Raw genomic sequence first — 27,889 nt, 5'->3', positions numbered from 1 at the left:
CGGAATCCGCCTATGGAAGCAGAGGTAAAGGTCGCCCCCACTCCGCTGGAAGGACCAGGTGGAAAACAAGTTTAACTCCTTTGGTGTGACCAACTGGCGCTGGTTGGCGGAGAGAAGAAGCGACTGGCGCGCCTTGTTGGAAGGCCATAACCGTTTACACGGTTAAGCGCCAATTAAGTAAGTGAGTAAGTAAGATAAGGTGCAACAACAACGCGCATGATTTGATGTGCTAAATAGAGCGCTGATCCCATTTACACCAAAAGCTAAGGTGTGTGGTGAAGTGTTTCAGCAACAAAAGAAGAGTTCATTGACACAGAATTGGAAGTGAATTCATGTGTAGATGTCTACGAAGGAAGGTCGGCACTCAACCATCCAAATAAAGAAGAAAGTAAATAATGTTTTGTGAAAAGAATTTGGAAAATGTTCCCTGGTCAAAAGCAGTTTTTATTTGCTTCTTGGGGATTCGAGCTACTTTGTTAGTGAAATTTCTTTTACTGAGCCCAAGACTTTGATGTGGTAGGCGAGGATTCTACCGTCACATCACAGCAGCTGATTTACTTAGTTAAAGAAATTGTTTTTATTGTTTGTTCATATCTTTTCGGCCTTAGTTCTAGATATTTCCGGAATACATTTAATATATACTGTCTAAGTTGGTAATATCTTCAAAATTATCTCAGGTGTTTTTTCCAAAACATTTCTAGATATTGTTTCAGAAGTATTTCAAGGTAGCTTCAAGAATATTTTAGGATTATTAGGGTAGATCTATAACCAATCTTTTTGACGTCACTTTTCTGTTATTGGCCCATATGTAAATATGTTTGTATCAACAAAAAAAAAAAAAACACATGCAAAAACGCCGGAATGTAATGACGGACAGTTCATTGTTAAATGAAATTACATGACACAACTAAAAAAATTTTTTTTGAAGAGCTCAGTGCAAAATGAATTCATACAACGTGACAGCGTGTAATATGCTGTAATGAAATGCAATGCCTATCATGTTAAGATACATTCGCGTTGCCCAACCTACAACGGATACAACAGAAAGCTCACTTAAATGACTTGAAGTTGATATGGCTAAAGCTGTATTTCACATTTTACAGACACGTGAGATGGACAATTATTCAAAAAAAAATTTGCAGCGTAAGTTTTCATATTCAAGTCAAGCTTAATTCGCTATTTGGTATTTATTTATGGAAATATTTATGTATGTGTGTGCGAGCGCAAATAAGCAGGGCTTAGTAAATGTATAAGAAAAATTTGTAGCTGAACGGCGGTTGAAGCCGTGCTTTGTTATTCACGAGTTTTTCTGGAAGTTACCCCTGGGACAATAGATACTTCTTCTCTTCTTCAACCAATTTTTGTCATTGGATAGTTTTGGAGATGACAACGTAGTCTGAAGTAAGTAAGTCCTTGGATCGGATCACTTGGAGCGGAAACCAACTGACTGCAAAACAATGCAGTGGCTAACTTTGAACGTCAGAATTAACAAGCGCAGATCCCTTTATACAATGTTCGGAAAATTCAGTCTCTACGACATTTTATCTCCAAACGGAAGAGACTGACTGGTATCACCGCTAAACACATCAGCCAAGCCAATGGTTGTAGTCTAAGCAGAAAAGGAGCAGCCAACTCGATCAATATATGAGAGGTAGAGCTCTATCTCTGTACCGTTCAATATCGTCGGGTAACACTATCTTGCCGTGGCCAAAACACTCGTACGCCTCTGTGCAACGATGAAGGTACGATACATGTTTGAAAGTTTAATGCCAAGAAGTTGTTAAACCAACAGAAATGTATTTACAAATTCTCTTTCGCACTTTGGATCTTTAATCTAGCTATGTAAACATGTGTTTGAATACTGATACATTAATCAGTAGCGTCTCATATATAGCCCTGCCGAAAGACTCGAATTTACAGTAAAACGAGAGAGCTAACTGCGATGATATCTCCTCAAATCTCCATACCTGATCCTGCAAGGCAGACGTAAAATAACTACTGAGCCGTCCCATCTTTCGCAAGGTAGAAATGGCAGTTAGAATCCAGGACAAACTTCGAAAACCTGGGTACAAATATTTCTATACCTGATCCTAGCAAAGTGGCGCAGACGCATAGAAATTTCTCTGTCGTCTCATCTCAAACTAGCAGAGGTAGTACAATGCGAAACCTACAGCAAACAAATGACCCGTCATCTGATTTAAGAGAAGCTTGGATGGGCAAAAATAACATGGTTAAATGTCCTATAATTCTCGTGGGCAGAAACTACATTAAAGTGCCATTACCTTCTGTGAACACTTTTCCCTCACAAGCTTTTCACATGATCGTATTGAAAGTGGTGTAGATGCACACAACCTCCTCAACCCCGAAAGGGTCAGTACTTATTGTGAGCACCTCTGTCTTTAAAGCCTTATAGCTGATCCTATTAAAGCCGTGCCTGCTGCGTAGAAATTGAAAAGTCGGCTAATTTTCCATAAGGCAGAAAGGGCAGCAAAGATCCCGTAATTCTTGTAAGCAACCTTGGCTCTAAGTCCCCATACCAGTTTGTAGCTAAGGCAGGGTATACCATTGAAAATACTTAGACATATATTCCCTATCAAGGGAGTAACGAAAGTTAGTACTTAAAAGTAACGCGAAAGCGAGGAAAATGTACAGAACTACTTAGCCCCTTAATCGACTTCAAGGCAGAGAAAGTTTCTGCGAACACATCTGTCTTAAAAGCATTTAGACAGGAGATGTATTAAAAGGATAAGGCAACTTACTGCCAGTTGAGCATTCGATCATTCTACGAACTGAGAAGCGGCTGATCCCTTCCCATTAGGGCACTCTTAATTCCACATTTTTTTGTTTGATGACATTAGGAGAGCTTATGGAAATCTAAGCATATAAGGTAGGTCTTGGATATGCTTTGAAAGGTCCTGTGTAAAGAAATTACATTTATTTAAGATTATTAAAAGCAATCATGAACCGATGTTGAGGAGCTCTCTAAATTGTTTTCTAAATTGTTTCTTCCTCGACGTATATATTATCTTGTAAAGTTTAGAAGAGAGCGCTTTCCGTTTATAATAGGAGCAAAGAATCAATAGATCTTGATATTGTTTGTCAATGGTCTTACCAGAGCGACATCTTGATTATAAAACGAGCCAACTAGTTTAAAAACTGTTGCAGAGAATCCATTATTTTCCGGATGCGCAGTAACTAAACAATTGATGTGCAAGAACAAATGACAACAAGACGCAATAGTGACAAAATCACCGCAAAATATGTTATGCACCATCAGCAAGATAAACACACACACACACACACACACAACAACAGTTGTCTGACAAAAAGTAGACAACTTAAGTTTATTACCACTTGTCATGAACATCATTCTGACACATTGTAACCTCCACCGAAGCACTCTTCGCGTCAAGCTTTAATTCTTCTGGCTGCGTTGTACTCACGACCCACAAAAGCTAAGATTACAAAGTGCACACATTTTCCGCGTTATAAATTTGGTTACGAATAGTATATGTACATACATACATAAATTTGCATGCACCTATATTTTCCATCATTGCATCTCTTTTTTTGGCGCACTCAGCGTTGCCAGATTTATGTTCGAAATAAAAATTGTTTAAGACAATAAATTTTGAAATGCAGATCTCTTATTTTTTCAAAGATTGTACTAAATAATCTTAATAATTAAGACTTTTAGGTATACTAAAAGATACCTCGGCTCCTAACAGCCTACATTGTTTTAGAACGAGCGCTGATATGATAGATATGATCCCTTGTGCTGCATTATAAGGTCTCCATTCCTTATTGTACCAGGTTGAACTGGCCGGTCCATGAGTACCTTACATAGACTGAATGAGTAGTGTCAGTTACCTTAGATCAAACCACTTCAGGGAAGTATTTAATTAAGAAAAATTTTTATTTCGAGATGAGATTCTATCACAAGATTATTAAGAAACGGTGGACTGAGAGGCTTATTTAGTTCCAGATATTGACATAGCTCATTGAGGACTTGCTTACCGTAAATATGGACAGTCTGCAGTAGAGATGCAAAAGATATCATACGATGTGACGCCAAGAAAACAGTTTCTAGTGAGATCCCTTGATTACCTATACCTTTGCCTGATTTACGCTCGCTGTACTGATCGTTACCAGGCCCGCTGAAAGGATTCTTTTCCTACATCATCACCAATCGTAAAGCAATCGTTCTTCTTCTTATAGTGATAGACACTCCCCGAAGTTTTTGTGCAGTGTTATTGATGTTGATGGCCTTTGCCGGATATCGATCTGGTAAGACGGGGTACCAATCACCATTAAGAGCCGAAACATCTCGGAAATCCTTTAGTATCACTGCATTAAAAATTCTAGGCGATTTCGCCCTCCACCCTCTAACTTCATGACAAACTTGAGGTCGCCAGAGGCTCGCCGATGAATAAATTAATATCGGTAACCGGATTCACCTCGGTTAGGTGAAGTGGAAAATTGAGTTGAGAAGTCTTAGAGTCATCCACGAATACGTTAATGCCACTAAAAACATGTTGCTATTGAAGCTAGGTGGTGGTAATGCCGCGTTTTTTCTATTTGCACAGCTCGGATCACGGCTACTTTGAGGTTGGTAGATGTTGTAAGTGTAGGCCAAGAACGGTATGAGACGGGATGGATATTGCACCGGGTGCGATATAATAATAATAACCACATCTCTTTAATGCCACTGGGTTTCATGCCACTTTTGCCAATATTGGCTTAATCTCAATTAGCAAAGGCGGGCTCGAACATTGAGCAGTTTTACTGATGGATCTAAAACTGACTTTGTGCCAAGCGCAAGGATATTTGTTGGATAAAATGGTCACGAGCTTCTTCTTCTCCTAGTAGAATATGTTTCTGTCATTTAGACTGAGCTATTCGAAACCGCAAAAGTGAGGACTTCTTAAGTAAGTAAGGAGAAAAGTAGATATCTTAAAGTCTACAGTGACAGACAAGCTACTCTAGCAAGGCATTGGCTAGCCTTATTTACTTCAAACCAGATTCGGCATAGTATGTTGTGGCTTAGTATTATTGCCAAACCACACAACGGTGCCTTAGGATGCGATGACAAGTCTTTAACCAGGAAGTGCTCTGATCAAATATTCCTTGGCTAGCAATACTTATAGCAACTCCTCCTTCGGCCATCGTAGTCGCGGTCAGAGGTATCTGCTCTCATTGCTTAGACAGAATTGCTGACAGGTTACTTGACATGGTATAACCACGCGTTAATATCGGTAGGTACGATGGGGTATGAGCCTTTTTGGATAGATGTGATGAAAGAGTACCTATGATATATGGAACTTTGTCAGAACCTGCAAGATTCCCTAAAATTGAACAATTTTTTCATAAAAATTGAAGACTGAAAACTGCTTTCTCTGGCAACGCTGCTCTCACATCAAGCCTAACTGTTTTGTGGCCTCTGTATGACTGTTGAGCAACAAGTTGTTTTTTGTGCTAGGTGCTCGTTTTTGGCATAGCAATGCAATTTTGCATACATATGATGCATTGCATTCTTACGCTATTAACATGGTGTTGTCAACAGAAGGTTTATTTGATGTAAGCATATCTTCCGCGAAATAAAGGGTGTTATTTTTGGGTTTGAAAATGTAAAAAACTACGCGATTTGTTCGTTCGATCGATGCAATCAACTTTTGTTTACATATGTCGATCTTTTGCATGTTAACTCATTCGTAAAATGTCTGTCAGGATCTGGAAAGTTCCCAATGAGAACCATAAATAAAGACATATGACTCACTCCATCTGCAGTATCTGTAACGGAAGTGATGAATTGTCTTAGCTTTCTCCTCATTACTTATTTTATTATTAGCGCCTTTTAAGTCATACAACTTACTAAAAAAATTGCTCATTTTCTACATCGATTGAACAATAATTTAAGAAACCAATTTATATTTAATTTATTTACAGAGTGAAAATGCCATTGGCGCGCATCGCGTATATGAAAAGACATCATTCTCGTGCTCTGGACGTCCGTCAGGTTACTATGCAGATATTGAAACCGGATGTCAGGTACCATAACTTATTCAAAAGCCAAGCCAAAAACAAATGCAAATACCTTAATCTATGCTATCCTTCTAGGTATATCACATGTGTGATGGCTTGGGACGCCAATTCAGCTATTCTTGTCCCAATACTACACTCTTTCAACAGCGTATGTTGATTTGCGATCATTGGTATATGGTGAATTGTTCGCGAGCAGAAAGCAATTATGCAGCTAATCTATTAATTGGTGAGTAAAAAAGCACAGATATGCATGTATACTAGGGCAGGTCGATTTAAAAATCGCTCATTGCTCTGTGAAAATCGTATTCTAGGGATAAAAATAAGAAACTTTGCCAAAGGAAGCATACCTCTAAAACGAATTGTGGTGTCCCCCAATTTGGGTCGAACTTTTGAAAAATCCCACTTTGACCCATTTAGAGTGCTCCAATCGAGTCCAAATGTATGACCAACCCCCACTAACTTTGGAGGCCCGACCCACCGACGCCAGTGGCACACCCCCTGGAACCCCCCTGGGGGTTCACCATAAAAATACTTCAAAAAATCGCCGGTTTTGCATTTTACATGAAAAAATCAGCTAAATGGCTATGTTTTTTCTTTATTTTTATTTATTTATTTATATTAATATTTATTATTTATTTATAATAATATCTATTTTTTCTCTTAAGAAATTTATTTAGTCAAAACATATGTAAATGAAAAAATTAATTTAAGTGAGTTATAGATTTGGTGCGCCTGACAGGGTATAAATTGCAGATAAGCATGGGAAACATCTCATCATGGATAAGTAGAAAGTTCGCAGAAAAAGAGAAATGCAGACAAGAAGTGCTTCGCAACCGGTTAGATGATACCAATTTGTTAGCGTTTTCATTCGATGGCAGAAAAGATATACTTTAACGATAGATAAAATTGATGAGAAGTATCATACTAGGATGGTAAAAGAACCTCATCTTGTTATTTTGAGAGAACCCAATTCTGAATTGATTGGTTACGTAAGACTGGAACATGAAACCGCTGAATACAAAACAACCAAATTAATGGGTTTTTCGACGATAAAAATATATCACTGGATGCACTAATTGGAATATGCACTGACGGTGAACCAACAAACACTGGCCCACACGGTGCAATTATACGACGATTCGAATTGCTGTTAAAAAGACCATTACATTGGTTCGTTTGCCTTCTACACTTCAACGAACTTCCGTTTCGGCATTTGTTTGAAGCTTTGGATAAATCAACCAGCACTGGACCAAGATCGGCAACCGGAAAACTGAGCCGTCAAATCGAAACTTGTGAAACTCTTCCGGTAAGTAATTGCTATCACTCATTTATTATAATTGTCAACCATTTTTAATTATTTTATTATTATATTTTTTCAGGTGGTGGACGGCTTCCAGAAAATTGAGTTGCAAAATGTGCCCCCTGCTTCAGAAAAAATTGAATTTTCCACCGATTCGAAGTACTTATACGACATGGTCCATGCAATTTCTAGCGGCGTGGTTCCGGTGGATCTGGCTAACATCAGACCAGGGAAAATTGTACATTCTCGGTGGCTCACCAAGGCCGCTAGATTATTGCGATTATATGTGACAACGGAAAATCAAGATGCAAATTTAAGTATTCTGGTTGAATTTATAATTAAATGTTATGTGCCAATGTACTTCAATATCAACAGCTCTGTCGTGTACGGCAGTGCATTATTTTTCAAGTTCATTGGTTGGTCACGATTTCTAGAACCTCGTTTACGCAAAATTGTCAATCAAGTAATTAAAGATAATTCATATTATGCGCATTCGGAAAATATCTTGTTATCAATGTTGTTTGATGATAGCAAAGAAAAGCGCGACTGTGCCATCAAGAAAATTATACGCTATCGAACCGATGTTGACGAGCCAATGGAACGTAGAGTTTATAAAAAACCAAGTATAAACTTTAATTGCACAAGTTATAATCAAGTTATGATCAAGTTGAATGATATAAATATCGTATTTGAACCACCATTCGCGCGAAGCATTCCGTACGATACATTGAGAGAATATTTAAATCAAGATGATCCACCGTTTAATGATCCAAAAATTCCATTACACATACAAGGAACGGAACGACATGTTCAATTGCTAGCTAGCGTTTCCAAACGGGTTATACCGGAAAATGTAGAGGCTGTTATGGCGACGACATTAGAGAGCCGTGCGAAATTGCCCAGACTTGAAAGTAAAAAAGACTTCAAACAATAATTTTTTTAGTTTCTTTTCTATAACTCACTTAAATTAATTTTTTCATTTACATATGTTGTGACCAAATAAATTTCTTAAGGGAAAAAATAGATATTAATATAAATAAATAATAAATATTTTTATAAATAAATAAATAAAAAAAAAGAAAAAAACATAGCCATTTAGCTGATTTTTTAATGCAAAATGCAAAACCGGCGATTTTTTGAAATGTTTGTATGGTGAACCCCCAGGGGGGTTCCAGGGGGTGTGCCACTGGCATCGGTGGGTCGGGCCTCCAAAGTTAGTGGGGGTCGGTCATACATTTGGACTCGATTTGAGCACTTTAAATGGGTCAAAGTGGGATTTTTCAAAATTTGCCCCTACCCAAAAGTTCGACCGAAATTGGGGGACATCAGAATTCGTTTTAGAGATATGGTTCCTTCGGCAAAGTTTCTTATTTTGATCCCTAGAATATGATTTTCATAGAGCAATGGGCGATTTGTTTGCCTACCCACAAATCGACCCGGCCTAATACATACATATTTACATCATGTTGGCTTGAATTTGGGAACGGAAAGTATTACTCAACTTCTTCCCATTAGACACATACGGGAAACTTCGACCACGTTGTTAGTTCTGAACCCGAAGTCTACGGTTATCCTCGCATGTATTCAAAATAAAAATGAAAATGTTTTGCATTCAGCATTTTGGGCAACCATTCCCGAAAATTTACTACGAACATCTCTTACGACAACAAAAGCTCAATTAAAACCACTTAGAGTGGCACGAATAGGGCGACATCTCTATTATGATCCCGAGGTCTATGGATACCCTCGCATGTATCCAAAATAAAATTGGAAATGTTTCGCTGCTTTTCATGGGAAACTTAAAGCTCTAAAAGAGGCCGATCGATAACTAGAAATTAAAAATCATTCATCCGAGACAATTTATTCTGACAGTCAAGAAACATATGGAAACGCCCCATTTCAGCCAGAATTTGTTTCAAACTTGCACTGGGTTAGGTTGGGTTAAACGTCCAGTAGTATAGGTACCACTGAAACTGCTTAGATTATTCTTGGAATCACTGGAAGGATTTTCCAGTACATTGGGGCGTAACGCAACGACTTCAATTGAATAGCGACGCGTCAGAGGCGCAATCGGCAAAGGTGAAACAAATGACATTGACAACAGCTTTCCGTCCATTTTTCGCTATTCGAGGCCCATCTATACAAGAGCCGATTACAAGTGCCGAACTGAATTTCAAACATCATACAGCTCACCACGTTCGGGCTTTTACTTTGTTCCGGTTCCGAGGTCATACCAGTTTTAAAATGATTCGAGGCAATCGAAAGCGAGGCGAGGCACTACATTCGATTGCACAGCAGTCGAGCTCAGGCCCTTAATTGCAACTTCGCTGTCCGAGTAGGTGGTAAATACTTTAACAATTCATACTATCTCCCGCAACCCTAATAGAGACGATTTCCACTTGGAATACATTGAAGTGATCGAGCCCCTTGAACTTGCGTCTTACATCGAGTTCCTCACAAAAAACCGCGCCATCAACCTTGTTCTCCAAATTTCATCTATATCTGAACCAGTGCTGTAGTCCAGTTTGTCCCTTTCTATATCTCGATTGAATGAAATTGCTGAAGCCGGAAAAGGAAGGCAGGTTTTTCGCATATAGTAGTCTGTCCTGCAATAGATAGTGTATAAGTTGGAAGGAAGGTTAAGGTTTTCTATGTCAGAGAGCATGTACCACGAAACCTCATCTATGTTAGCAATACATTCTAATCTAAGGTGCGTTTTACTGGCATAAGGATCCCTCTATTTGTGCAGAAAACGCATGATGCGTTGCCTATAGTAACCTCCCGAAAGAACTTTTCACGAATATATAGATCAATCAGGTTCTTCAAAGTTTTCAAGAGAAACCAATAAAAACCGATTTTCCTGAAGGCCTTGGGAAATAATCGAGAGTTCTAATCAGCTATAAGAATAAGACACAATCTTAGGTTTGAATCTTGGTTTAAATGAAGACAGACCAAAAAACGTTGAAGTTGCGCAGGAATAAAATCAATTAGTCCAGGAAACTTGAAAGACTTGATAGAGTCAATATCATCACAGTAGAATTACTGATTTTCCAACGGAGCCAATAGTAGGCGGCAAGGCACGGAGAGGTCTGCAGGCCATCTGACATCAGGAAAATGACTGCCAGATGTTTCATTGATTCGTCACTACGCAACCACCATTTACACCCGCTCATATACTTCCAAGGGATGGATTTCTTTGGAGAATATTCATGAGCCGTACAGGCAGGCTTGCAGGTTTTCGAAAAAGTTTTCTGTTTGTTGCCACCCATCCGAGATCTTCCTAGAAAAAAATTACCGATAAACTGTAGAGCTTTCCTTAGCTCCTTAAACAATGACTAAAGTTTTTGGTTTTGGGTATAAGGATTATATATTTATAAACAGATTCCCCGGATTCGGATGTTAAGCAGAGTTTCAGTTCAAGTAACACCCCCAGAAAGCCACAATGGCTCTCTACGTTTGCAAGTCGAAAATAGGAAAAAGGTGGTGTCTCCAGCCACGCATCGTCCATTGGATCTACACGGCAGTGGTGAGACCAATAATCTTCTACGCCGTCACCGTATGGTGGACGGCACTAGATATCGAATCTAACAAGAGCAAAGTAACCAGAGTGCAGAGGATGACGCCAATGCTTAATAGCGGTGCCCTTCCCTCCACTCCCACCAAAGCTCTTGAAACCATATTATTCTTTCTCCCCACTGATTAGTATGGAAAATACTGTGCCTCCTACAACGCGGCAAGGCTCAACGCCATCGAGCCATGGAGGGACTGCAGGTTTGGCCACACCCGGATCCTGAAGCAGGTCCCAGAAACCTTCAGTGTTTTTCAGGCTGAACTTATAGCTATCAAGAAAGCAGCCCTCTATCGTGCTAACCTGCAGGTGACCAATTCTATTTCAATTTTATCGGACAGTCAGGCTGCCATAAAATCCCTGCAATGCAGCAACACCTCGTCACTAGTGGCGTTGAAGTGCAGGGAAACCCTCAACAAGCTAGCTGAAAAATGCAACCTGAGCATTAAATGGGTTCCTGGCCACTGTGACATTTCAGGAAACTGCGCCGCGGACGAGCTAGCTAGGGAAGGCACCAATCTACAAACAATAACCTCCGCTGCTTGGACCAGCCCTCCTCTAAACACCTGCAAGCACTGCTTGCGATCTCTATTCATGCATCAAGCAAACGCCAGATGGGCCATAGAACCTATATGTAGAATATCCAAGCAAATCCGGTCTAAGCTGGATGAAAAGAGATTGCAATCGGTGATAATGTTAAACCGTATCTCTATAAGCCCACTAGTGTGCTTTCTCACAGGTCACTGTCTCATAGGCACTCATGGTGCCTATATGGGCCTACAAACAAATGACTTCTGCCGCAGCTGTAGGGACGAAGAGGAGATAGAAAGCGTAGATCACTATCTGTGCCACTGTCCCGCACTGTCAGAAACGAGGTACCGATGCCTCCACAGGCACTCCTTTGAGGGTCTTGCGGAGCTTGAATCTGCACACACAAACGACATCTTGCGTTTCATCAGGCAAACGCGCTGGTTTAGCCTCACTGGGGTCTAAACATTCTTCGGATGTAGGGAAATTAGAAATAGGGACCCCCCGCGTGGTAGCACAACGGGCCACAACGGCCTACGTGAGTCTCCGCTTGGACAGCGGAGGCAGCCACTTGAACCTTACCTAACCTAACACCTTCTTGCATGTAGGCTAGCACGATTCCTATTCTAACATGGCCAGTTGTTGTTTTAACTTATAGGCACTTATTGATTGGTATTTATTTCCCGTCCTGTTTTCCTTTCTAGGTCAACGTGACAAACCTTTTGTAAACGATGAGGAAACTAGCCTACGTACGCCACGTCCTGACCTACTCGATCGTCCTTATGCACCAGACTACTCAGGAGAATCTTTCAGAAATCAATATAAGGTATGTACGAAGACAAAAATTTGCTTGTATTTTCTTAAGATTTTAAGACTTCCTAAATAAATTGTCCAATCCTTATCTTTCTTGCTTACTCCACAGCAACTTTCCGCAACGCAAAATCAAATACAGGATCTCAACACAGAGAAAGCACAAGATAAATCAAATAATATTGCGCAACCAGGTCAACAACACTGGAAAATTCCGCCACCTAGTCGCAACATACTTCCGCCGGCATATGAAGCGCAAACCGCGGATGACACCAATTTACCAAGCGCCAGCGAAAATGTGCGTTTTATACCACCAAAGACAACACCACAGCCGCCACCCAGAACAACGGTAACACGCGTACGACCAAAAGTGACTGCCGCTGCAACCAGCACAACCGCAACACGTAAACAACAAATCAATCGTTTGAATAGCGCAGCTTTACATCAGCGTCATCAGTCCAACGAGTATGATGATTTGGGTACAAGTCACAGTACACGTTACAATACATCAGCTGATTTCAATTCTGCTGAGCAACCGAGTGGCAAAGCTGAAAATAGGTTAAACAAAGTGACTTATAGCATTGTACCTTCAACTGCGCCTACAGTTACTACTACCACCATAGCAACAACTACATACACATCCACCATAGCGACGACGCAAGCAGTAACGACAAGCTTACCTGTAAAAATTCCATCGAAATTTTATGAGCCACCATTCGTTTACCCGATTTATAATGAAAACGATACGCTGAGTACTCAAACACCGCTACGAGCTTCAGCTGCTACACCATTTACCTCATCACCTGCGTTTATCAAATCTGCAACGACCACACCAGTGGCACCACCCAACCGTCCCACTACTCTAGCAGGCAAACCTTTCACCGCACCAATTGGCAGTTTTACTACAGAAGCACCAAATTCCGGTGGACGTAGTCAAAATAATTTGATTCAAAATGGTTTCAATGTAAATACAAAAGACGGACGCACACCAACACCAGCTCAAGGTTTTAAATCACCCACACCGAGTCCGCAGACCACAATTGTAACACAGAATTTGGAGAGTTCACCTTTTGACTACAGCGTTCCAAAAACAAATCAGTTACTTTTACCCACCTCCTTCACGAATACAACCAACGCATCCTCACGCAGCGATGTCAAGACGCCATCTAAAGAGCTTTTACCGCCATTCCAAGAATATGTACAACACGATATCGCCACAACACAGGGTCCACCAATCTATTATGAATGGAAAGTGCCCTCAAATGGCCTCGAGCCACCAAAATTGGATCCACCAATAGGTGTGGATGGACGTGAATATCCTGAATTAATAATCGATTATAATACGATAACTGGCGCAAGCAGCAACTCGAACATGTTTGAGCAAACACAGTTTGTAGTGAACACATCAACTGAGAGCAGTCCAGCTACGCGTACGCATATTTCACGTTCTATAAAAGAGACCGGCCAACCAAATAGCGTACATCGTGTAAATGCTGAAAAGCCTATATCCACAGCGGCAACGAGTAGTGCTGTAGCAACCGATCGTTCAGATACAGTGGCTACACTAACATCAGATATTACACAATTACGTAAAGATTACTCGGTGCCTGAATATTTATTTCCTTTGGAACCGAATGGTCGCACCGGTTACCTGTCTACAGATACCTATAACTCATTTCAATTAAAGATACCAGAGCATGATGACAATGGAGAAGACGAAGAAGCAGAGAAGCATAAACATTGGTTTGGTGAAAATCCAAAATGTCCTGAATGTCATCCGGCCTTTGTAAAGCCAGGCACATGTGAGCCATGCATACGTTGATAGACGTGCGGAGTTTTGAATATTTTTTTTATATGTAGATTAAAACGAGAATTTAGTATTTAAACGAGTTAATATATAAAATTTACAATGCAATGTAAGACAATAGATAGCACAGTAAATTTTTATTTAGTTTAATTGCAGCCTTACTTTTGTATTTTTCTGAAAACTTAGCTTATAACACTGTGCAACAAAATGATATATACGAAGATAGTAAAAGTACTCGCCAAGTTTAGCACAGTTCGTTAGTTGCGTGGAAGAGTAGCATGTTTAATCGTTTTCGTTTTCGAGGCGAATAAGCGAAATGAGTTATAGTATTTTCACACAGACGGCTTATTGAATAATAAAGTGAGTTTTCTACATTAAGACGCTTATTAAGCTCAATCCTCCCTGCAAAATTCGAATCTATTATTATTTCATTAGTAGCTAATCGAATGCCTAATGAAGTCAAAAGTACAATGCAACTCTGTTGGCAGCGTTCCGCTTCCGTTTCCGCTTCTTAGTTTTTGGTGTGTTCAGTGCTTAAAAATGTCATTTGTCAAAGCAAATGTCATTGTCTGCATGGCGGAACGATACAAGGTGGCCGCATGGAACAGCTGATTATAACCTTTTTTATTCGATTTGATACATCAACTACCGGCGCAGTACGATTTTGACATTTGTCCATCGAATTTACAAGTACATGGAATTTTTTTTGTTTGTAGGTATGTCACCATGCTCCCACCTTGTATCGTTCCGCCATGATTGTCTGTCTCATCCTTCATACTAATCGAGCAGTTACTTCTGTGTGAAAGCAAAAAATTTACGATTTCATTAGCAGGTGAAATGAGATCATTAAGTTTCTATGTGAAAACAGTATTAGCCTTCTATGCAAATAACGAACTGTTTTGTTTTTCACGTGAATATTGAAACGTTTTAATCTTCTTAAGAAACGGCGATATAACATCATAAGATATTTTTTGATGAAAAACAGTTTTACCTCGTTGGGTAATCAAATTTGAAATAAATCATAAGCTGCAATCAATATTGCAATCTATATCCAATTCTGAGTATTTGGTTGCAGTCAAGCTTTGTTTACAGTTGTTGTTTGTACAATGATCGCTTGTATAAAAAATACAATCTATAATCTTTTGAATGCATTTGACTGCAACACTTTCTTGTGTCAATCATAAATTGATTGCAAGTGTGTCTCGGCTACAACCATTGGTATTGCAATTAATCTCAAAAATACAATCGTTTTGATTATTTTGTAAAGTTTGTTTGAATGAATACGAACCAAATGACGTTTATCCCACTGCGGGGCTGGTGTACTCTGAGTCAATCATGTTGATTGCAAGCGCAGTGTTTACAGTCAAGTTAATTGCAGACTGTAACATGAAAGTAACCAAATTTGATTGCAATATTTAACTGTAAATTGATATTGTAAATTTTACAAAAACAAAATAAGTAAACAAATTTGATTGCAATCAACAGAGCAGGGGCACCGATGATTGTACGTCGAAATGATTGGAATTTTTTACAACTTTGAAGGTAACAAGCCTTAAAAGTAAATTTTTTTATACTGTTCTAAAGTATTGCGCTAAAAACGTGCCCCGTTCCATGTTGCCAGCTAGTGTTCTGTTCTGCCTATTTGTATTATTGAAGCCATGAATGTTTAATGAGGATGACACCCGAGTATTATATTCGATATAAGATATTAGCCGCATTATTGGGCATACACCATTTAACATTTTCAGCTACAAATACATAAATTACTGAGCCCCTTTACTAATTTTTAATTTGTTTATAAGATTTGATTAGAAGTTTTTTAAAGCATCGGATTGAAATACATGTTTTTGTTATACTACTTATATACGTATACGCTATATATTATTATTATTGAATCAATATTTAAAAATATCAGCCTCTGGATAATCCTGAAAAGTCCCGTTTTCCTGGGAGTGCTTTTCTAAATACCGAAACCAGCGGATTGCAAAAGATGTTCGGAACTCGACGCCTTAGTATTTACATATGTACAAGGTTTAATTTCTTCTTACTTACTTACTTAATTGGAGTTTAACCGTTTAAACGGTTATGACCGTCGAACAAGGCGCGCCAGTCGCTTCTTCGCTTGGCCAACTGGCGGCGCCAATTGAGCACACCAAGGGAGTTTAAATCGTTTTCCACCTGGCCCTTCCAGCGAAGTGGGGACCGCCCTCTTCCTCTGCTTCCATAGGCGGGTTCCGATAGAAACATTTTATTAGCCAGAGCGTCGTCTTTAATTCGCATAAAATGGCCTAGCCAGCGTAGCCACTGCGTTTTAATCCACTGAGCTATGTTGATGTCTGCGTAGAGCTCATACAGCCTATCATTTTATTTCGCCGTCGCCAACTCGTAGAGCGCCACAAATCTTTCGAAGATCTTTTCTCTCGAACACTCCCAGAGCCGCTTCATCGAATGTTGTCATGGTTCATGCTTCTGCACCATATAGCAGGACGGGTATAAGTGAGGACTTTACTTTTCTTCTACCCGCCAATATTTGTGTAGAAAATGTTTTGCAGTTGTCGATGGTCAAAAGAAGCCCTGCTAAAGGAGTACTCAGGATCGAAGATTTCATGGTTAGTAAAACCGAATATAGATTTTTGTATTTCGAATTGAACCTTTCATCTTTCATGACTCATCCTATTAATTTATTAATATTATTATTTATTAGTTATCCACAATTAAAATTATAAAATAACTCGAAAACACAAGTTACCAAGGCTATCGGCTTAGTCATAATCTATAATACTATGTTTATGTGTACGTATCTAATTGCAAATATTTAAATTAAGTGAAATATATTAATGCGTTTTAAGAATTTTCCAATTAGATTTACATTTGTTTCTGAAGGATTCGGAAGGATAAATTGGAGTGGATTTTGTCCCTGAAACGATTGAATGCGATGAGCGTGCAGAGCTGGGAAATCTACTAGAATGTCTTGAATAGTTAGGTTGTAGTTGTTACAATAATGGCATATGGGCTGAGATGTTGATTGAAGAAGGTGTTCATGAGTTATAAGTGTATGGCCTAGTCTAAGGTGTACAAAATATTTGTTCGCCCAAGTAGATGTGTTAGTTGGCAGTTTGATCGAAACACCGAGGGGGTTTATAACTTTGTATGGGTGTCTGTAGGTTGACCATTCATCTTTAAGACTTTTATGTAGAGCGTTAGAAAAGTAGTTTTTTTATTGATTTTACACTAAATGGCATATGGAAATGAAGACAGTCTTTAAAAGTGGATTTTGCAGCTTGGTCCGCTTGTTCATTACCCGGGATACCTGAATGAGATGGATCCACATCAATTTTATTTCCGGTGACATACTCATAAGTAGCTGTTGGAGGGGCCCTCTCTTAATTGGAACTTTTTTGTAGCTGTAAATACTGATTTACTGTCTGTGCTAGTTGTAGTGCAGAAAGTAATCCCTGTAGTTCAGCGTCAAATATGTTTGCATACTGAGATAGTAAGCCGTGGGCCTGCGTTAACGTCCGTCACAGCAAATGAGATGCCCACATTTTGTTTGGATCCATCAGTAAAAAGAAATTTCCAACCTTCCTGTTTCAGTGGAGAAACGATGCTTGTATATAGTTTTTGAAAGGCCGATTGCGATGAACTGTCCTTACATGGGAGTGTCAGCTCGTTGATAAATAGTGTAACGACTTTACTGAAATTCCTCTTACTTGCAACCTTCTACTAACGTTCGAATCAACAATCTGTTGAATAAATAACTCTACTATTCAATAATGCAAAATGACCTTTATTCAAGTACTTCACAATACTACTACTTCTCGACAGATAGCGTGCTTAAAACAAACTCATTGCTGGTAGCTCAGATTGCGCTCTTCGATTTCCTCGTTCCATGCTTCTAGGTGTTACCAGAATTTACTGAGTTACCAGCTATAAAATTATAACTACAGATGCACGTGTATAGCTTCTCATATGCGCGTGTATATGTGAGTGATACTTGCCCAAATTATTGCCTACTTTTCGGAGTATCTCACATATATGCATGTGTTTGTGCGTTGCTCTCCGCTGCTTGTATGGACATATGTGTTGACATAATAATTAATTTGGTTATGTGCATACAAGTCACTGCTCAGTATCGGCTTAGAGATGATAGTATCCCTTAGTGTTGCTAATATTCGTCACAATATCTTGCTGTGAAGTTTCCATGGTGGTATTTTAGTTTTGGTAAGTTTTGGTGGGGAGAAACTTAGGTTGAGATATGAACATATGTTTGGAAATGACATACTTATTAATTTAAAATCATCGTAATAATAACAGTAAACATAAGCAAACGCTTTCAGTCTATTGCCACTGCCGATTACAAAAAAGAATTTTGTTGCACAGTGTTATTATTTAATTTTTTGAATATTCATTCTGCTTCGTAACTAAGAAAACAATTATTATATTATATTATATTATAAAAAATGTAAATAGGTAGTTTAAGAAATCGTAACTACATATCGCAAATTCATTATTTAAGTAACGTAAAAATACAGCATGTAAAAGATTTTTTATATATAACTCAGAATATGGTATATCTATATTATAGTACATCCAGTTTGCTGTACTTCCATCATTGTTATTTCAAATTTTAGCTTAAGTGGAAAAAAAATGTGCATCCGGGTCGCCACTATGCATTTGTTTGAAAACACTCCCAGTGCATTTCTGCAATGAAAGTTCTTTGAGCGAAAACGAATATACTTTGAGATGTCGCCTGAGTCGGCATAAAACATATACGTCGAGCCCAGCAAGTTGGTGAACAATATTAAAAAGTCGCTGGACGCAAATTGGAAGTAAGGTCGGCCGTATTTAGTGCCTAGTACTTTTTTTAAATTTTCAAAGATTTCAACTAATTAATTTTTAACTTCTGCCCGATTTTTCAGGTTGAGTTTAAACTCCGGCTTAAGTTAACTAGAGCTTAACCTTGCCATTTTAATACTCTCTTTCCCAGCTTAAGTGGCCGACTTGGGAGGGTTAAAACTTTAATCAACTTTTACTGGTGTTCAAAGTAGCACTGAAATACCGTTGATCTGAACGTTTTTCACTTTGCCCAATAGTGTGGAATACTTGTAAATATTTATAAATTGGTTCCTTATTATGAGATACAACATCAGAAACACATGCTATGTTGTGCTATGCTTTTGTTTCAACTATTTGTATGCAGATAAGTTTAAGTACTTTAAATGCATAGTTCTAATGTAGTTATAATAATAAATGCTAAATTTTCAAATATGTACTTGTTTATACATACATTTTTTGATTTGAACATATTGACTACAGTTGACAAATTTTTGTATAGTGCTGTTCCACAATGGACCCTTTTAACAAAAATACAAGTCTTGTAAAACATGTGAGTTTCTATTGCTGAGTGGTATATTACCTTATCTCGGCTACCGTTTCGACAACGCCCTATCTCATAAAATTTTTGTATAACGCCCCATCTCAGAATTTGGTTGAAGAACGTCCTCGCAGTATTTTTCTTAAACCCACCCTAACTGAGCTCATATTCAACACATTTTTACCTTAGCTAGGTCGGTTATGAAACAAATTGTGAGCTAAGGCGTTCTTCAAACATATTCTGAAATAGGACGTTTTTGAAACATATTCTGCAATAGAGCGTTATATAAGCGTTTTCTGAGTTAGAACATTTTTTGAAACGGCAGCCGAGATATGGTCAATTTGTTCTGGAAAATTGTTTTTTTAAAGAAACTTACTTCTGTTACATTATTTGTGTTCTCTTCAAATGTACGCCATGTCATAATTTTCTAAACAATACTTTGGTATGAACACTGGCTTTGCTTCGACTCTCTCTAATAGTTTCCCTGAACATTTTCCATTGGCCAACATCTATGGACTTAAATGCTTCTCCCTAATACATTCTTCCAAAATTGAGAAGTTTTAGATGAGGAGCTGATTCAACAATGATCCAAGCTTCAACAGACTTATTTCTTCGAGAATCTGTATATCGAGCTATTCCAGTATCCCTGACAACTGTCACCGGTATCACTCAGATCACATGGGTTGAACTGAACCACTTGCGGTAGGCTGTGAGGAACTTGATGTCATGCTGGCTGCCTGTGGTCTGCATCTCTATAGAGCAGGAATGTAATTATTAGTACCGTAAGCCAGTTAACAGCAACAATCCGTCGTACATAACATTTGTGAGAAGACGCACACACGCTTGGGGACACCACCTGAAAAAATAACCTTTTTTGATCCAACTGTTGCGTCGTATTTTAGCAGGCGGTTTTTGAAAAAGCTGCGAAAACCCGTTTTCAGGTAAGAGTTCCACACACCCAAAGTTTTTGAATAACTAGCTGTGTGGAAGCATTATTAATATTAAAAGTTACTATAAGAAAGCATTTGTTAAAGCATCTAAACCATCGATAGTCACGATTGAGACACATTTTTGCTATGTTTTCCGGTAAGAAGTTTAGTATAAGGTATCTACTTACATACTTATGTCTGCGAAAATCCAAAAGGGTCCTGCTGGTTGGTTAGTTGCTGTGCTACCCAAATCGCAAGTAGCGCACGGGCCGCCTTTTAGTCCTGGAATCGATTGCTCCTGTTTCTAGGAGGGCTTATTGGGTACTGCGGTCAAACCAAATGTAACGTTCTGACGCCGCGGCAGCATATAACTGCTCTCAGTTGGAAACCTAGTGTGTGCTAGAGCTGGGTATTTGCATAGGTAGTGAGGAACTGTTTCCTTGCTGCCGCCCACGTTGCCGCAGCTCCCGGAAATGTTAAAATTTTGAAAGGGTCTCCCATTTTCTCAGCACGTAGGCCAAGCAGCCAATGTGTCGAGATTTTCGCAGTGATCTATTGTCATATTTAGCAGGTTCACTGTTTTCAGTATCAGCTGGTGACCTCTATCTCCTGGAAACTGATATATATTGTAGCGAATATTAGCATTTCTAACACCACTATGCTGATAAAAAATAAACACGAAGACAATATAGGGCAACGAAGAATATTTCACACACATAACCAGCAGCTTATTATTCCATATACTCATTGTAGTCAGCAGATAAGAGCGAAGAAGAAAAAGAAACAGTCACACATCACGTTAACATCAGCTAAGAGCAGAAGCTGTTACTCACACATACACACGCATGTATCTAGAAAAACTTAAACTACAGATATATATGTATATAGCTAAACAACCAAGTATGTTGCACAACTTTTCCAGAAGGCATGTTCGTGAAAAGTCTAGACCTTAGGAGAAATAGGTCAACGAAGCTAACTGAGAGTATAAGAGCAGAACGGTGCGAGCGACAATCAATCAGTTTGACTTTAACACGCTTTAGTGAAGTACGCCATAATTGCAATCGTGAAGTACTCTCCAAGAGTAGTTTGGTTATACTGAATATTTGAGTTATTTATTTGTCAGTTGAGAGATTCGAACGTTAACAGAAAATGAGAAGATAATAAGAATTTCCCAAAATTCTGTTAGTTTCAATTGAAGTTAGTGGAAGATGCATTTCCACAGCTTCCGTAGCATCTAGCAAGACTTTGCAAGTTCATCTGCCCTCAGGAACCCATATGCGAAATAACTAGTATAAGCTAAACTCTAGCTTTAAAATAGCTGCGCCCTATAACGTTCCTATTTTGTAAGTATGTAGAATAACAAAAAATTTATGTTTCATATTAAGGTAGTTAATAGTTTATTAAAACATTTTTTTCATATATGCAAAATTCATAATATGTATTTGCATTTTTTGTATAATTTTTTTTTTCATATAAATGGTAAAACTTTTAATGTGTATGTATTGGTAACATGCAAAAACATACGCTAGAGAATTTTTTTATTTATTTAAAAATATAGGAGTTTCTACATGTGTTGAAGACATTAGCTAGCATTGACTTTTTTTTCAATTGTTTTTTTTTTTTTTTTTTTTTGTAATACAATTCTGCGTACATTTTCTAAAAGATGTATGCAAAATATGTTTTTTCATATGTTTGTATATTAGTTAGGTATGTTACCATATACGAAATGCATTAGCAAACATAATTTAAATGTAAAGACAAAAAAAGTTCATGTAGATAACAATGCAATACATTTTTTTTTTTAATTTTTTTCTTCTTTTTTTTAAGTATGAGTATTTGAAAGATTATAAATATGAATATGTATTTACAACACATGAAAAGAGAGCACATATAGCGAAAATGCGGAAAATGGCAACACAGTATTAAATTTTTAATCAAAAACACGAAAAAAAAAAATAGGGCGATTCACTAAAGCTCGTGAATGTCATTTAAACTCGGTATAATCTATTCAAGTTAACGAGGCATTTACAAGTTAGGACGCATTGTCTTCGTGTTTTTGAGGTTTTTTTATGCATATATGTTAAGGCACCTTCGTGTTAAGAAGAAAATATATATTTTTTTATTTAAAAAAAAAAACTAATTTAAAAATTTTTCGAAAAGAAAAATTTAAGAATTATTTTCTGCTTCTATTCTGCGTTAAAAGAAAACAATTCAAAAATTAATTATTTACAAACTTAAAAATATATGCAAATAAATTTTTATATTAAAAAAACTTAAATTATGTGTGTGCAAAATAAACTAAATTAGCAAAAATTGTGAATTAAGTTTTTAATTTTTTTGTGTGTTTTGTTTATGTAAATGTAATATACATCAAATACTTCGCTTTATAAAACTGTTGTTCTAAAAAAATATTTTATTAAATAAAACGTGTGATTAAAAAAAAAATTATTTTTTTTTTTTGTTGTATAAAATAATATAAATGAAATTTAATTTATGTTAATGTTCATTATTCTTTTATGCGTATTCTTTTTTTTTTAATTTTTTGTGTAGCTTTTCATTTCTTCTGTCGTCTTCTCTTTCCTCTTCCTCTTCTTCTTCTACTTCCTTTTTATACAAATTTGTAATTAAATTTTAAGGCACTTTTTTTAATTTCAACTAACATTTACATTTTATTTTATCAAGACGTACACATACATTTATTAAAACATACACAATTTAATTGGTTCTGAACGCTCATCTGATATTGTATGCGCATGTGACGCCTACCCATATACACGTCGTACATATATACATACAAACACAGATAAGTTCAAAATATTTAAACAACGCTTTACATAAGGATTAAAAAAGTAATCGTTAAAGGACACAAATGATTTGACAAATTATGAAAGTCTCCCAACAATGCTCGCCTTTTACACAAATTTGCTACTAAAAGCATTCGAATTTCAACATTCGAGTTTTTTTTTTACTTGACAATTTTTACTTTTTGTTTTAGTTTTAAATGTATGCATTTTATGTATCAAATCTGAGTTAGGAACTTTCATTATCGTACATAACCTAGTTTTTTTTTTATTTAGAACTTGTAATTTTAGTATTTTTTGTTTGTTAAGTTCTGTTTTTGCAAATGCGTTTTTCCTATGCATTTATAGTAGGCATTTCTGGCTTTCTTCGCTCATTTTATGATTTTTGCTTTTCTTAGACCTCTAATTCTATCAACCGTAATTTCTTATTTGTTTACTTATATGATTTGCGCCCAATTGTGGTTTTGTGATTTTTGTTTGTTTTTTAGTATATTAACTTTTAATTTTATTTGACTAGCATTTTTATGTGTTTCGATTTAAGGTTAAATTTTAATTGAGATTTAAAATTTTTTTTTACATTTTCCCCCAAATTTTTTTGTTTTAATTTAATATGCAGATGTTTTTATCGCATTTATAATTTGACCTACTCCGCGCTGAGTATTCAGCATATGCCACAGGGGTGCCGTCAAATTGCGTTGAATCAAAATTTAAAATTTTCTTACATCTACCTGAAATTTTTTTCTCGCGCTCTCAAAACAGTACCCCAAAGTTTCAGTTCATATTATCTAATAGCCCGTTCCCCGATTTATAGCTGGTACACTCTTCATATCGCATGGATCATACAAATATATACTCGGCATCCATAATGCCGACACCGGCACATTTTTATCCATTTTATCAGCATCCGCTTTACGCATCAATTCTCTACCACCGTTATTATCCATGCTATCGCCACAATTGTAATCGGTTTGTTTCGGCTGCGCAACTAACACGACCTTATGTGGTCGCGTCACATCCACATCACAAATAACAGCCGCCTCGTGATTGCAGTGGAAATAACGATTTGTCAAGTAACCATCGACGTAGATCTGGAAGAATTCGTAACAAGTTTGAAAAGTTTAGATAACAGTTTTGTTAGAAAAAAAAACTATACCTCATAGCCGCCAATACCGCAACAATCGTGGATTACCCACTTAACGTAGAGTGAGGAAGCGCCCAATTCGGAAACTTCAGTGATTGTAACGGGGAAGCTTTGACGAGGGCATACTCGTGCTCGTGTTGGTGTTGTATTCTAAACAAAATTTTAAAAGAAGATTATTTTGCCTTATAAAAATATATTAAATCGAAATTAGGTTATATGTGAAATGTTTCTTAAAAATGTACAGTTAGTTTCCACTTATGTGCCAAGATACACAGTTTCAACTTGAAACAGTTTCCGTTGTTTAACAACCTTACGCCCTAGATAACATTAACTCATGGCGTTATATTTTATGAAAATAATAACGCCTTTCGGTTCTTCTCAGCTCTCTTGTAAGTTTGTGTGTTCTCTTCACGAAATATTTGCCACAAAATAAGATAAGGGGCACCATTACATTCACACTACTAGCAGACAGCCAAGTGTTCTAATTCAAAAATAATAATGAGCGTAAAATTTTTTTCAGAAAAGAAATACAATAAACTTTGTGGAAATTTAAACACTCCGAAAATTTCGAGAAGATTCGTAAACGTGCCTTAATATTCCAAAAATAAGCCTTGTCTTAGAATGAGCATTGCATATTTTGAACAATTTTTAAGACTCTTGCAAGGCGCAAGATTCCAGAATATAGAGTGGTCTCCAGTAACCATACTACTTAGAAGTTTGTTTGTAAACCCAAAAAGTATCATAGGATCAAGTAGGATTATAATAGCAGGAACTGAATCACCCTTCGCAGTAGAAAGGGTTTTGGCGATATCTACAAGGTATAACCGAAACCGTCCTGCTTTGCGGAGGAGTGTTATGGTTCCTTTCTGTCTGGTTACTGGTAATTCACAATATGTTGATGATTTCAAATGGACGGAATTATGATAAACTCTGAGCGATCAATTTCTGATCCATTCTAGCCTTTAGTAAGACCTGATGGGTGGAATATCAAACACGCCGATTCAGAAACGTCCTATCTGAGAAAAATTTTCAATACATATTGACGTTGGATAGAAAATTTATGAGGTGGCAGAACTCTGAGATAGAGCGTTTTGAAACAAATTATGCGATAAGGTCTTTTTGAAAAACCTTCAAATATTCTGAGATAGGGCGTTCTCGAGTTCGCAACCGATATATGTATGTTTCGGAACCATCTCGGAGCTACTACGGTGTAATCTCGATTGATATTTTATTCAAAAAATTATCATACAGTTTTCTCGCAATGGTACAAAAATGATCGCGTAGTAGTCCCGTACGTAGTGGTCCTGAAACAGCAAAAAGTTGACTTTAAAGCTACCCGGTGAAAAGAGCGAAAGGATGTGCAGATAGTTCCTAAATGAACCCAGAATGATTTCGAAACTATTTTGAATTTGATCAAATCTATATGAACCAATAACCTCTAATGCATATTTTATAAGTTTGAATTTTTCGATGTCGGGATGTGTAGATATTGCCTTTGTGACTCAATCACACCAGAAGCTAGGTAAAACTACAAGGCTTGTAGAGCAGTTGCCTGATGATTGTTTTTCGTTTCTGATACCAATTTCTTGAATTTCGGTCCACGGATATTTGTTTTCGATGAAGCATCATCTAGTTTTTTTCTCCGTATAACAGACCTCAGAGGCAGGCGCATTAGTAGACATAAAAACATTTCAGGGCCTTCATAACTTCTAGAGAAATAGCTCTGAATTTCATCCATGCAAAACCTTTCAGATACGTTTTACTTCAGTTTCGAGCATGGAATTATACGCTACCCAGAAGCTCATCGCTATCTGCTTGTTAGTAATATCTCAGAAGCTTCTCATACCAGTTCCCATTATGCGACGTAACATGAAAGAGAGATGCAGCAATACATCGCACAGCGGATTTCGTGTAACAAATAGAGATAAAATATGGCGCTCAAGTTAAGCGGCTCAACGCGTCAAATTCGAAGATTTGAAAGAATTTTAGAAAAATTCAGTGGAGAGCTGGAATAACGTACAGACAAAAATAGACAAGAAAGAAGGGAATTGATACTAGAAAAATATGTGGACGAAGGGAAAAAGAAACATCGTATTAATCGATTAAAGACCTGGAGTGTGAGAGCTGCAATAAAGAGGAGGATAATTGGCAAAAGGAATATTTGATGTGTTATTTGACGTTAAGATTGTGTAACTAAGTTATAGGGATTTACACCCATAATAGATATACAGTAACCGATTTGACCGTTCTACAGGCACACCTTTAATGATGATCACAGCAATAATTGTATAAATTCTTGTGCTACCATGAGATAGGGCCTTAATTAGGAAGGGTTTGATTCCAAATTACTACTAGCCAATGAATTCCCGAAAATTTTTATTTTAAATAATAGGTTCGAATATTCTGTTCTATATACAAGCTAGCAGTTAAAGAATTACTTTTCTCAAAACCTTTTTGAAGAACGATCTATCTCTCATAACTTAGTTGAAAGCTGGCATTGCACAGCTGAAAGCAACTTAGATTTTCATTTAGATCGGTCGATTAAGAAACTAATTTAGTAGACGACGGAGGTGGGACGTTTTTGATCCACACATCCTTAGATAGTGTGTTCATCAATCTTTTCCTGAGTTATACCGAATCTTAACCGGCACTTGCGATATCGGACGTCGTGCATAAAAAGCTAGCAATGGCTGGGAAGTTTTCTTAAAGAATTGAGTCTGAGCAAATGCTGGATTTTTATGCTTGAGAGCCATTGTGAACATATTCATTCAATAGAGTGTGTTTAAAAGAGTTTTGTCGCAGAGGTCGGCTCTTGTACATAGTGAAGCGAGCGTGTCAAAGCAATTAACGAACCAGCTGCAATTTAACCAAGATTTGAGTTGAAATTTCGCTCAAAGCTCAAACACGCTCTCATCAATAAACATTTTTGAAATTGCAAAATACCGACCACACTTTTTACTCCCGACTATCGAACGTATTACCTGTTCGGCTTGCTTCTTGCGTCGCGCCTTTTCCATTGCATCCAAATCCATTATAATTGAGTCGATAAAGAATTTCTATAAAAGATGAAGCGTTATACGAATATTTAGGATCCGTCATGAAATTAATTGCAGTCAGTTTTTTTGTGGAGTGTCCATTGACGCTGACAGAAATTTGATCTCGGTTACGGATTGATTTTTGCTGATTGCTTGGCAAGATGACACAAGGAAAATCGACGGTTATCGGGTAGTTGGCATCCGCCTCCTTTCCTGTGCGCTCTATCGAGCATCAGCCGGCAAAAATTGCAATCAGTATCCGAGTGTCCGGCAATAACTTAGACCAGTTCACACGAATTTAATGAACGCTGCTCGTTCCTTTCATGAGTTCTATATTTAATTAATTATAAACTACAACAAATTAATAAACTACAATACTACAAACTTACCAGCTCACTGCAACTACTTTGATCGCGCGCCTGCTCCGATGTAGCAAGTGTCAAGCAATTTTGTTTTTCACGCATCGCTTGACAATGACAGCACCAACATTCGCTACCCTCGCTTTTCTTCGTAGCATTGGTGGTGCCTGATGGCGCTGTAGAACATTGAGTTTG

General features: G+C 37.6%; 2 protein-coding genes across 7 annotated transcripts in view; one reads left to right on the top strand and one right to left on the bottom strand.

The window, feature by feature from the left end:
• Positions 1–18,506, top strand: part of js (jiangshi) — a 273,171-nt gene extending 254,665 nt beyond the window's left edge. For all 6 annotated transcript variants that reach the window (XM_067788568.1, XM_067788525.1, XM_067788534.1 and 3 more), the window contains 4 exons: positions 5,947–6,048; positions 6,118–6,268; positions 12,143–12,264; positions 12,361–18,506. In XM_067788568.1, the coding sequence (XP_067644669.1) occupies positions 5,947–6,048; positions 6,118–6,268; positions 12,143–12,264; positions 12,361–14,070 (2,085 nt within the window). In that variant the 3' untranslated portion in view covers positions 14,071–18,506. The remainder of the gene's footprint in view (positions 1–5,946; positions 6,049–6,117; positions 6,269–12,142; positions 12,265–12,360) is intronic.
• Positions 18,507–22,485: 3,979 nt separating this feature from the next.
• Pif1B (PFTAIRE-interacting factor 1B) lies at positions 22,486–27,622 on the bottom strand. Its single transcript, XM_067788625.1, has 3 exons — positions 27,282–27,622; positions 24,313–24,450; positions 22,486–24,247 (listed from the first exon to the last, which is right to left on the bottom strand). Exons 1-3 carry the CDS (start codon positions 27,330–27,332, stop codon positions 23,945–23,947), a joined length of 492 nt encoding a protein of 163 aa, XP_067644726.1. The 5' UTR covers positions 27,333–27,622; the 3' UTR covers positions 22,486–23,944.
• Positions 27,623–27,889: the final 267 nt, after the last annotated feature.

The sequence above is a fragment of the Eurosta solidaginis genome, chromosome 1 (assembly GCF_040869045.1).
Source record: "Eurosta solidaginis isolate ZX-2024a chromosome 1, ASM4086904v1, whole genome shotgun sequence".
NCBI classification, from domain to species: Eukaryota; Metazoa; Arthropoda; class Insecta; order Diptera; family Tephritidae; genus Eurosta; species Eurosta solidaginis.
This window is presented reverse-complemented; position numbering and strand designations above follow the sequence as displayed.

What these genes read in the sequence shown, in the direction of transcription:
- Pif1B (XM_067788625.1), bottom strand. Translation starts at nt 27,332, where the DNA reads ATGGATTTGGATGCAATGGAAAAGGCGCGACGCAAGAAGCAAGCCGAA. An exon ending in GCAAGAAGCAAGCCGAACAG is followed by an intron (nt 24,451 to 27,281) that starts GTAATACGTTCG and finishes AATTTTGTTTAG; the next exon opens with AATACAACACCAACACGAGC. An exon ending in GCGGTATTGGCGGCTATGAG is followed by an intron (nt 24,248 to 24,312) that starts GTATAGTTTTTT and finishes GAATTCTTCCAG; the next exon opens with ATCTACGTCGATGGTTACTT.